We start from the raw sequence: 12591 nt of genomic DNA, 5'->3' as shown, positions 1-12591 counted from the left end.
GCGCAGCTGCCGGCTGCAGGAAGGCGCACCGAGGGCTGCAGGCTGCGCAAAGCGCTTTGCTGACCGTCAGTGCTTTCACGGAGCGCTCCGACGGATGCAGCTCTTTCATACTCTCTCCCTGTTTCCCTACTAGTCACCGGCACGTTTATGAACGCTGAGCAAATGGCTAAGAGACACGGTCGATCCTTTTCCTATTAGGCAGCAGGGCACCGAGCAGCCGGCCAGCGGTACTGCACGGAAAGCACTGTCAGGCTGTCACACTCACTCGCGTTAAAGCCTAGAGGACGGCCGACAACGAGGAACAAGCACGGGCTGCTTCTCCGCACCACCAAGAAAGGCAGAGTGTGTTGTGCTCGTAGATATACTTATTACTTCTTTCCAAACGGCAGGAGAGAGAAAGGAAAGGTAGAAAACTTTATCTAAAGCATCTCCTAATCTACAACAGCCGGAACAGCGCATCTTCGGAGGAAGATTTCTCCGGGATATTACACGAGCGATCGCACAACTTCCAGCTCAGCTCTCCCTTTTCCCAGCTCGGGACTCGGAACCGCGCGACCGTCCCCGCCGCCCGCCCCACTCACCCATGCCGGCAGGTGCCGGGAGGCCAGGCCCCGCCGCACCGCTTCCCGCTCGTCCTCCAGCAGCACCGAGGCGGCCGCCAGCCGGTCGCGCTTCCCCCGCCGGTTGCGCGCCCAACCCAGCGCCAGCGCCAGCCCCAGCAGCAGCCAGCTGCCGCTCAGCCCCAGGTACCCCGCCAGGTACACGGGGCCGAGCCACAGCAGCGCCCAACCCGCGGACGAGAGCAGCGCCCGCTGCGGGGCGGCTGGGCGGGAGGCGGCGGGATCCATGGCTGAGCCCCGGCTCCGCGGGGTCCCTCGGCCGAGTGCGGAGATCCCGCGGCGAAGCGGCAGCTGCCCCCGCCCGGCGGGAGGCGCGTCCCGTGCCGCCTGCTGCCCGCCCGGCCCCTGCGCGGCGCCGCGGGGAGCGCCGCGTTGTGCCGCCCCCTGGCGGGCGCCCCGCGCAAGTGCCCCGAGCCGTTACCGCCGACCTCTTCTCCCACACTGGCGTAACCGCGAGCCGCCGCTGGATGCTCCGTGCGGGAGGCAGCCGTGCTGCGGAGCAACCTGTTGGTTCTGACCTGTTGGTTCTGATGCTGGCAAGGGTCAGAACGCTCCGTGCTCCACCTCTTTTCGTTCTGATGGAGATGCCGTCAGGGATGTCGCATTTTTAAACACTGAGAATTACATGTTAGGGAATGCGGTGTCGTTTGGGAACCATCCATCAGCTTTGCACATGCTTTTACTTTCAGGAATAGCGATGCTGTATATTTCTGCACAGGCTCCAGGAGACATTGTAACTGTACAATTCCACATTGTGTTTTCCACTGCTGTTTTTCCCGTCAGGCAGAGGCTCCTCTTTGTTCAGCAGATGAGCCGAGAACATCAGTGCGTGGTGCCAGCTTTTATTGTGGCTCCTTTTTCACAGCGGCTGCACAAGGCAACAAATGAGGAGCCAGACAGAAACCTTCGAGAAAAGGAAGCTAACCGTGACTGGGGAGAACGAGGTTCAGTCCCCATAGGATTTGTTAATTGTGGGTCAGTTAAAAATAAAGCAGTACTGCAAGCGATCCTCGTTTGCATGTTACTCATTGCACATGGCTGATCTCTGATGGAAATCAGTTCAGGCAGCTGAAAAAAATCGGGCTTCAAATGCCTCACATTTGACAAACTGATGTGTGACATCTGCTGTTGCCAGGTACTTTCAGATACAGCCACCTCACTGCATGAGGGGGGACATGTTCCTCCTGGGATGCTGCAAAGACAAATCAGAATCAACAAGTACTCTGTGCAGCGGGCAGCAAAGCCTTGCAACTTGGAGAGGCAGCTTCAAAATGGAAGCTGGAAGTATTCAGCCCAAACTCAGCTACAAACAGTTAAGATGTACCTGAAGGTGGCATCTTTATGAGTGTGAAAAACATATTGGCCAATTTCATAAATTATGGTGTCTTTTTTTCTTAGTCTTCACCCAGTTGATAAAAAAAAAAAACAAAAAACAAACAAACAAAAAAAAAAAACTGTGCTCAAATTAAAGCATAATAAGAGAACTCTCTGTACAAATGAAAAGAGCATTTCCAGTCCTGCAACACAGCCAGCAGCTGCTGCTTTGTGAAGAAGATGCTTCCATGAAAGCAGAACTCTGTGTCCTATCCGTTTAAAGAATAACAGTTTCCTTCTGTTTTCTTAGGGCAATATTGAATCACCATTCAAGAGGCCAAGACCTATCCATTTTCTACTGGAGAAAGTACGACCCAGACTGTGAGCGGATTGCTTTCACACACCGCATTTTGGAGCTACTTGAAGGTGGTCTCATTCTCAATCACAAGGAAATTTCACAGTGTGTCTCTCAGTGTTTGCAGGACAGTTAGTAAGATAACGACCCAAAGCTTTGCTCTGGCACGTGTGGCTTCACCTCTGATATAACTTGACTATCAGCACTGCAGTGCATTAGAGCTGTGATGAAAGCATATGTGGTAGCAGAACATGACACAGATTTTACAGAAACTGCAAGCCTTTCAAAGTGCATTAGTAGTGAACTTGCTGCCTCTTCAGCTGGCCACTGTAACTAAGGCAACCTGCTCTAAAAGTGGGGAGTTATGAAAAACCACTGCCAATGCCTTTTCTAAAAGAATGAACTATGGAGATCACGTAAAGGAATTAATCCAAAACATCCATGTATAGCAATGCAAGATCAAAGGGTTTAGTGAAGATGACTTTCTAAGTTTCTTGTATCTACAGGGCTTGTGACCAATTCCCATATTAATGCTAACAGTAGAGGTGAGCTGTCTTTTCTCTATGCACCCACAGCAAAATAGAAAGCACTTATTTAAGGATAAAAGCTTATCCCCTGCATTAACAGAATTACTTCTTTATCAAGACCCAATTACAGCATTTGTCCTCTTTGGCACTCCATGCCATACGACAAGGAGTTATTGCTCAGTTTTCTCTGGGTTCATGCTCTGCATCCACACACAGTCCATCCTGTTGAGCAAAACATCCCAGAGCAGAGGGCAAACCCCTTATATCTACTCTTAGCGGGCGTTCTGCTGAGCCTGGAGAGCATTTCCCCAACAGCTCTGCTTGGGAATACGTGCAAAACAGGATCACCTGATGCTGACTTTTAAAGTCTGCTTCATTATGCTTTCACCCTCATGCTGTGCTTTGTTTCTGCCTGGTTCACAGCTCCCATCTCTGCTTTTGTATAACAGAGAAGCACTGAACAGCTGGTACTTTTTGCAATATAGTGAAATAAGTAAGAGCAATTTAGATCACACAGCCACTTGCTCTTGCTACAGAGGGGCCACTAATATGAGGGCAGAGCAGAGGGATGCAGGGCAAGCACCTGGAGGTAAAAAGGTGGTGTGGCAAAGTGTTCTTGTCCTTCCTACCAGCAAATCCCACGCTGCTCTGACATTGAAGAGTCACAGCAGATATCTAGGTTAGCAGAATTTGGAGAAAAGCTATGCCTTTTATACACAAACTATACATGTACATATACATACTGCATATATATATATACATACATACTATATATATACACATACATATATAAACTGCACAGATGAGAAAGTGAAATAATAGAAAGCACAGTCTGTGACAGCAGTGGTAGGAGAGAAAAAATAAACTTCCATTAAAGAGAAGACAGCATTTCCCAGTGTTTCCAGAGATGGACTTCGAGCTGGAGCTGTCACTTTGCTGGCTCTGGGGACAAGACACACCATTTTCCTGGCTCTAGGAACGACTCTGATTTACCCTCGACATCAGCAAACCTCTTTCTGCTACTGTGGAGCCCACAGTGACCCGTAAGCAGCTGCTGCCACCTGCTGAACACAACAGCTTTTACTTCAGGAAGAAAGGCTACGGAGAACAGCGCAGGAGCTGTCTGAGAGCAGTTAGATCTGTCTGCCCACGACAGACCCGCGGATGTTGTCACAAAGCAGCTCTGCATCCCATCATTAACATTAGTGCACGATTTGGAAGATAATTTACAGTCTGGATTGAATAAAAATAATTTATCAAATTAAAAGTCTGTACGTAGAAACTTGACTGTATTTCACAAGCAGCGTCAGCAGAGATCTGAAATAAGCCAGAGGAGCTTCCGTTTACTTTCAGACATCTTTGCAGAGTACCATTTTATTAGCGTAGAAGACATTTTAAACTCAGAACCTCAGCCTGTTAAACATTCTCTCTTCTAAATTTCTCCACTATCATGGATTTATTGTTGTTTTTTTTTTCCTCCTGTTTGAACAATTGTATTTGCAATAGGATAGGTAGAGGCTACTGACACACGTTAGGCTGTGAAAACTGTCTTTCAAGTGCATGATGAAGTTACTGAACAACCCTATTAATAATTTATAGCTTAGTCTGCAATCTGTAGAACTTACATTTTGCTGTATTTCAAGTGCTTCAAGGCTTTGAGCTCACAGAAACCTCTTCTTTGAGGAATTAGAGTGCTCAACCCTTGTGAAACATACTAAAAGTGTCAAGCAGCGAGGAAGCTAATTTATGAGTTACAGAGCTGCTGCCCTAGTTGGTACCTCTCCATCAGAGGTGAAAGCAGGAAGGAGAAACTTTCTTGTTAAGTTTCATAGAGAGTTGTTTCTTCTTTAGCATCTGCAGTGTCACAAACCAAAGGGGTTTGCTGATAATCTATACCTGCTTTAACCAATAACACATTGAAGCTATTTTCTTTGCACCCAAACTTCTAAAAAGTAACAGATTTTTCATCCAGAAGGAAAGGAGGGAGGTAAACACCGACCCTTTCTGCTCCTTTCTTTCTGCTGCAAGGCTGCCATAACTGCACCTTCAGTAAAGTCCATCTGAAGTGCAGATTTACCCGAGCGCTCTTCATGTCTTCAGTGTGCATTTGACAGCGTGGGACACAGATCACACTGGGGCATGCAGAGTTAACAGCAGCAGGAATACATGTGAGACTGTGAGGAACACCATTTACATTTCTGCCTGCTCAGAAATCCCTTCATCATAATGGATCCTGACATGGGAACACCTGCCTGTTGTGTCCCACTTGGACAGTGGCTGCCAAAGATGGCACAGCTTGCAGCAGCACAGCCAGGCTGGCACAGCGTTGAGAAATCAGTTGTACAGAAGCCACATTCCTAGAGCTGAGTTATTGCCAAGGAGCAATGACAGCACATTGCCTCCCAGCTTCTGCTGGGTTTCTACGTTGCATGTTTAGCCTTTTCTGTGGGAAAGACAAATGTGCACAGCCCGACTGACTCCCTCTGAAGAGTTCCTAGCACCTGTTTGCGGGGAGTGCTTTCAAGAAAGAGATGAAGGGTTGGATTCTGGAAAGTGCTGCCTTTAAAGCTCCAGAAAGTTCAATGAAAACCTTGTTCATACCAGATTCAGTGCTGAATCTAATAGTTAAGAGCCCTGAAAACCTCCCTGAGCAGGCAGCTCTACTCAGTGCTACAGTTTTGGACTCAAAGACATGCACTGGATGAGTTTTCAGATGAATTTTCTTAGCTTGTCATGAGTACGTGCAGCACACAAACAAACACAAGACTTAAAGGAATTGCATAGTACTATGGAAGTAGCTTAATATGAGCTTAATACAAAATGAAAGTTTTTTCTATGAACCAAATATTTTGTAAGTGGTAAAAGTGTGTAAGTGAAGGGCAAGGTGATACACTGAGATCAGTGCTTGAAGTATGCCATTATGCATATGAAGATAAGTGCATAGAAAAGCAAATAAATACTCAGCACTGAGGGGCAGAGTAAGTGACTGCAAAAAGATTATCCGCTGTTTTGAATTATTTTGGCTCCATTAAGTTTAGTGGAGTCAAATTAATAGAGAAGAGCTGACTGTCTGACCTGCAGTTCAGCACACACAACATTAATGCCATTAAAGCTCATTTCCAAGAGCAGAAGCTTGGGTAGAGAAGTTAACAAATGTCTCACTCATATAATGAGGAATCCTAACTAGTCATTGGTTTCCAAGCTAATGTTTTCAGCGTTCGTGGCCCCAGTCTAATTCAGAAAGCAGGAGAGACAGCGGTATTCAATCAAGGAAGCCAGCATTACCTCTGCTGTTGCATTAACTGGAATTACCATTTCCTGCTCCAGTGCTTACACTTCTAATGTTAAAAAAGACATAGAACTGCCGAATGAAAACCATATTTCATGCTTTAGGAGAAGGCAACTGTTGATATAGTCTTGCTGTGTTATGGGTTTCATTTCAGATGGCCAATACTGCTCAGCCTAAGGGTAAACCCCATTGTATTTGAAATGCAAACAAATGAATGTTTAGGGAATAGCATTTAAATGTGGCCACTTGGAGCTCCGGACATCAAATTCATATGCTTTCACTGCATACTTAAACTAAACCATTTATCTGGAAAACTACGTCACATCAACTGCTAGCTTCTGCCACTCTGCTTCTAAAACTTCAAGCTCAAAACATTACTTTATAACCATGCATTACTGGGCTGGTCAGATTTAATGCACACAAAATTTAACGAATAGAATCTTTTATTTCTGAGGAAGTTTTTGTCAGCACTTCTAACATGGATTCTCACACAGTGTTTCACATCTGTTCACCCACTAAGCACAGTTTCAGTGGGAGACAGGAGTCAAAACACACCAAGACTCGCTCTCAGATCACACTAGGATAACTACCCCAAAAGCAGATAAACAATGGAGGCTTGTAGATGATCATGAAACTTAGAAATAAACTGAAACAGGAAAGGCATTGGTAATGATAAAGGACAGAAAGTCAAGTTTACAGGTGTGGCATTTTGCATAAAAGGACAGTATATAACAAGGCCAGAAAACACAGAGCTGATGTTATATATAAACAGCTCCTATACACTTAATAAGTTTGCTACTGACAGCAGCAGAAAATTCTCTCTAGAGATCACTGTTCCAATATAACTCCTTCTTTCGGACATTAAGTATTTCTGACAACAAAATTCTTGAATGGTATAAATGAAAACCATTTAAGTCCAGCTCTGAATGTGTGTGGACTTAAAAATGAATCATCTGGTGAACCTTCAGCTTTAGGTAGTGTAATGGGAATATCATAAAGAAGACACTGACTGGGAATGTGCATGGCCAGGAGCAGTGTGCTCTTCTAAGAACAGCAGTTTTATGATAAAGGTGTGAACAGAAGTGCTCTCAGAGAAACAGAAAATACCATTTTGATTACTCTGCACTTCAGCTGAGAGATCCTGCCAAAAAGACTGCAGAAAGCATATGTCTGCTATTATCCAACCACAGCCCCAAACAGAGCTGCTTTCCTAGTGTTCTCCCTAACTCAGTGTAAACTCAGTTTTCCTGCTTATTTTATTCTCTTAATGCTAGAAAGCTGTAATAATTCTTCAAGCTGCTGATGAAATAATATTGTTACCATATCATTATAAACAGATATTCTCTTTTGAGAATATTGAGGTTTTTGAGGTTTTTTCTGTTGTTGTTTGCTTTCAGCAACACTTATTCTTATCATCGAAAATTTAAGTCAGATCAAAGTGTAAAAAAAATATCCACTGGAGGGCAGGCCTGAATCTGGCAGAACATGATGAAAAGGTCTTGAAGGAGAGATAAAAAATATGCTCTGCTGAATGGAAGTTGTCCTGAGTCAATCAGGACTCAACAATTAAGAACACATTTTTTTTTCCAAATCAGTTGTCCCATAATTTTAGATGCATAGTCCAGAAACTGAGACTGTAACTGTTCACATCTAGTAATGATTCTAAATGAAGTCTCTGACTTCAACTATAACTAAAATAAACCGATGATGACATCTGTAAGTTGAAATCTGCAAACTCCAAGAGGACTTTCACTTGATCAATCATCAGCAGAATTCAGTGGAGCTGAATTTCAGGACTGAACTCGGCCCACAGTTTTATTGTTCTCAGAGCAGCACTGCCTATCAGCATGGGCATGCAGGATTCAAGCTCTGAGCTTCCTGGGGTGAGAGGTACTTCACAGGACAGTGCCTGCAGTCCCAAGGCATACTGAATGTGCTCAAGACGAAGTGGTGCCTGGCTCCACCTCAGCCTCACAGCCAGACCAGACCTTGGGCACACACAGGAAAGGGCTGTTCTAGGTGTGCACCTGATGTCCCACTGCTTGCATTTGCAATCTGTGCACACTCTACTGCCAGATCCCCTCCCACTGTGGAGATAGATGGCTCTGCCTTAATCACATGTGACTGGAGCAAATACTTCATACTGCACTTATTTCTAGAAGGGACTGAGTTTGGCTAAGAAGTTTGAGATGCTAAACTTTAGACAACCCAGATACCTTTTGATTTTAATGCCATCTGTATCACAGCAAAAGAATGTATTATTTCATAGGGCAGCTGAAGATCCCATTTTTAACACTGCCAGATTTTGAAAACCCAAAGTTTTCTTTCAGACAAATTGAAAGCTCAATTTTCTCCTTGAAGTTTTCCTGAGTGCATATTAAATGAACTTCTCTTTGTATTAGTGACACACAAGAAATAAGCCATTCCCTCTTATATTACTCTAGTAGCTGCAGAAAAACAAAAATAATTAAGTCAAAAGCAGCCTGGCTTAGTGGGAAGCGTCCCTGCCTATAGAAAGGGGGTTGGAACTGGATGATCTTGAAGGTCCCTTCCAATCCAAACCATTCTATGATTCTGTGAAAAGATTTCAAAACGTGTTACCTATATAGCTCAGATGCTGTCAAGCAGTTCTATGATACAAATTAATGCTTTTTAATGAAATGACTCAATCCAAAATTCTGAAATTGACCAAAAATTCTGAGTGCCTGGCTGGAGACACCTTGCATTTGTGTAGAGTCCTTAATTTCACATTTCTCTCATGTTGTCAAACAAAATATCTGTAGCCCTTCTTGCCTATACAGATTCCATTTTTTATGAATTAGTATCTGTTTTCTGCAATACAAACTGAAGTCTTACCTGAAAATGTGAATAAGGTGATGACACAGGTTAGCACTGTGTTTAGAGATGAGCTGTTGGTGATAAATTCAAAGAAAAGATACTAAGAAGTCCCCAAATAAGCAGCTGGAAACAAGCTGGGCCCGAGAAATGGTCAGGTCTTTCCTCTTGAAGAAAACCAGAAATATTATCATATCTTTAAGCAAATTAAAAAGAATTTCACAAGAAACTAAACATCCCCTGGCAGTATCTACTATAAGATAAGAACTGTCATGTTTTATGCCAGTCAGAAGAACATGCTTGAAAAAGACAATGCGTTTGAAAAAGGGGAATATTTGCAAAAGGCTTTAACTACTCCTTAAAACATCCAGCAGTTTAAATGTTATTACAAGTGTCCAAGAATCCTTTCAGCTGAAGGAAAGTCAATTAGAGCAAAGTAGCTGCCTGAGAGCTGGCTACCATGAGTGAGGACAAAGTGACTAGTGATTAAATTGAATAATAAAATTCAAATATTATCAGGGTCTTCTCCACCCAAATCTAGTCTCCTTGATTATTCTACTGTTGGCTGTAAAAGAACTCACCTGAGGGGTATTACCTTTAAATGGACCTCCCATACTTTCTCCATGACAAGAAGGCATTATCCCATCTCTGTCAGTGGAAAGCTTTGTGTTGCAAGACTTCTGTTGGGTAATTATGGACACTTTCTGTTAAACATAGCAAGTAAAACAGCTACTCAAATGGAACAAGATAAGAGATAGGCAAAATATAGAAATTACCAAAACTAGAGCCCATATATACGCAAGACTTTGGAGTGTTAAACTCTATATAAATGACTTCAAACTGATAAGAGATATGCCTGCAAGTTAAGCAAATAATTGTTGATTTAAACAGTATTTTTGTTGCTGTGTTACAGTGTCTGGATTTCTTTACTTTCAGGGACCTGAAAACAGGTTGTGAACTTCACTTTCTCATATTTGCATACTTTATCAGAGACAGGCCAATATATTCACTTATTTGAATGATAAGATGGATTCACAACGATGTGTTCAGTCTCAACCAGTAACTTTTGCTTAGAGCCAAAAAATTCTGTGACCAACCACAGGCATGCTTTCCATCATAGATGCCTCCTTTGGTTTTCTTTATCAACATTTTATCAGAGTTGTACTGTTTTGATTTAATGCAGAGGCTCTTTTGGAAAATATTTTTCAACTGGACCACTCTCATAAAATTTATCTATTCTCAACTCATGGTTTTGGGAATACTTTCTTTCCTTATCCCCTTCACCTCTAATATTTATTTTATTTTAATAGGTAAGATTCACCTTAGTAATGACATTCAATTGTACATCAATCTCCAATTGGATGTTACAGACACTTAAATGATAACCATAATCACAGCAATAATTTGTCACATCTTTCTTGAAAGTACAGGAATGGCTTCACTTCAGTGCCAGATTGTCACTGCATACGGTGGGAAGTTTTGTCATCTTTTATGGCACTTACAAAATTATTTTTATTAAAAAGGAGATTTTCACCGTGCTCTGGTATGTTTGTGAGGTTGGGAGAACAGGCAGGATAGCTGTGCTTTCACATTGCCTCCTCCCGGATATTTTTCCATAGCTTTCTGGTTATTTTTAGAGAGATTATTATAAATTAGTAATGTCACTCTGTCCCTTTGGCAGTATAACACACTCCAGAGCAGCAAGAATAAACAATCTGTGGGGCCTGAGAGACTGAAAGGAGGACTCCGTCCACAATTAGCAAGTTGCTGTGATGTCTGAGGTTAAAGATTCCTTTGTTTGCATTCTGACATGCTCTCTGCTCAAATCTATAAAGATACTGGAAGCTTTAGTGCCAGTGGCACCAGAGGGAGTTAGGAACTTGAATTTCTTGCCATCTGGTCCCTGAGTGATTCCCAGCGGCATCTGATGCCATTACAAACCCACAGAATTTAAAAGAGAACATTTAACAGCATTTAACAATGGAACAAAGTAAAGGCTTTTCAAGGAATGCAACCTACTGTCAGGCCCCTGGTGTGCCATCCCAGTCTAGCAGGATGAAGCACTCCCCTAGGCACCAAGTTCTAAGTTATCTCTCACTATAAAACTAAGATTATGCTTTTGGAGCAAACATTTAATATGGCAAGAAACAATATAGGCTAAAAGAGCTAGTACTAATGGCACTGATAACAGTGACAAAATGCTTGTTTATAGACAGTGTAGATCAGAGACAAAATCCAAAACTTCTGAAGAAAATTCAGTACGTCAATTCCGCAAAATCTGCCATTTATCTATTATATACCAGATAATAATGGTTATTATTATCATTATACAGTCCCCCATGGGTCCATAACCTAGTATTTCCAGTGGGTTAACAGGCAAAGGCTGCAAAAAGGAAAGTCTTGCTGCTCTAGGATCCAACAATAGCTAGATATAGCCACAGTCCTCACTCAATCCAGGCATAACCACAAGTTTCTTGTGACCAACATAGTGTTTGATGTTTCAAAGGAAAAAGAATAAAACTAGCTTTAACATTAACACAGTTTCCCCCAGTTTTGCTCTCCTAGAAACATCTGTTGAAGTTTTCTGGCTACTCTCATATTACACCTTCTTCAGACCAGAAGATGATGGCCAAGTAACTTCAGACAACACCAAAAGGCAGAAAGAATCAAACAACATTGAAATAGGGTGACTTTTCAGAGGCTTGATTCTTCCCCTAGAAACAGCTCTAGGCCCTAAACAGATGTTCAGGTGAAGCCTGTGGATCTTTTAAAATTGGTATGTCTCTCCTAATAACAACAGAAAACATCAGAGGTCTCACACTGTCTGGCACTGTTACAACAAACAGCCCTTTAGCTACTGATGATTAAGCAACAAGGTTTTTAATTTAATAGACATATATTTTTTAAGATTTTACAAGTTCAGAAAAAGCTTGAGGATGTACTTTGAGCATAACCTGAAGCTCGGAAACCATAAGAAAAAGAGAAAGAACGGCAAGCTGATTTAAAAGTATTTCAGACATTTTGGAGATCTGACTCATGAGCTTTGCATTTGGCATTAATGAGCACACCAGCTGAAGATCTGGCCAGCAGTCTTGCCTTCTGGCAATCATGTAACACCAAAGTCATACAAACCTCTTCTGTCAATGCCAAATACAGACAACAAACAACAAGAAAAGTTCTGTACATTCCCAATTGGTTCAGTTTACATCAGCTTAAGTTTCACTTATACTCAGGGGTGCTCTTTCTCCATTCTATTTTTTCCTTCTGGTTAATTGAGTAATCAAGAACACTCATTATACATAATTGTTATTTCATTCACTGTTAATTGTGCAGAAGTAAGGCTGCATTCTAAAACACGAGTCTTTAAGTAGGTCTCAGCAAAGGTGGGAGGTTTGACTGAATCACAGAATAGCTGTGCATGCTTGTCTTAATCAAGGTTGATTAAAATGTGGGCACAGTGAGCCTGCCTTGGCTGCTGGACACAGATGTTGGCGACCGGTAGGAGTGGAATGCTGCCTTTTCTGCTGGATTTGAACTATGCAGTTTAACTTGAGTCACGCCTCTCAGCAGGGGTGTGCATGAGCACATCATGAATACAAGCTTATAGCTTCTACCTATCCTGCTTTTGACAAGGCAAGAACGTTACCCTAC

The 12591-nt window shown here is 42.7% G+C and overlaps 1 protein-coding gene across 2 annotated transcripts in view; it reads right to left on the bottom strand.

The window, feature by feature from the left end:
* ESYT3 (extended synaptotagmin 3) overlaps positions 1-1189 on the bottom strand; it is a 29279-nt gene extending 28090 nt beyond the window's left edge. The window contains exon 1 of one of the 2 annotated variants that reach the window (XM_048952648.1): positions 1139-1189. Coding sequence is in view for 1 of the 2 variants with exons in the window: in XM_048952647.1 (XP_048808604.1) it covers positions 582-848 (267 nt within the window). In the remaining variant the exon portion in view is untranslated. Of the gene's footprint in view, positions 1-581; positions 884-1138 lie in introns of those variants that run through there. The other variant, XM_048952647.1, reaches the window with a different exon arrangement.
* Between the last annotated feature and the right edge of the window lie 11402 nt (positions 1190-12591).

This window comes from Lagopus muta, chromosome 8 (assembly GCF_023343835.1).
Source record: "Lagopus muta isolate bLagMut1 chromosome 8, bLagMut1 primary, whole genome shotgun sequence".
Lineage (NCBI taxonomy): Eukaryota > Metazoa > Chordata > Aves > Galliformes > Phasianidae > Lagopus > Lagopus muta.
This window is presented reverse-complemented; position numbering and strand designations above follow the sequence as displayed.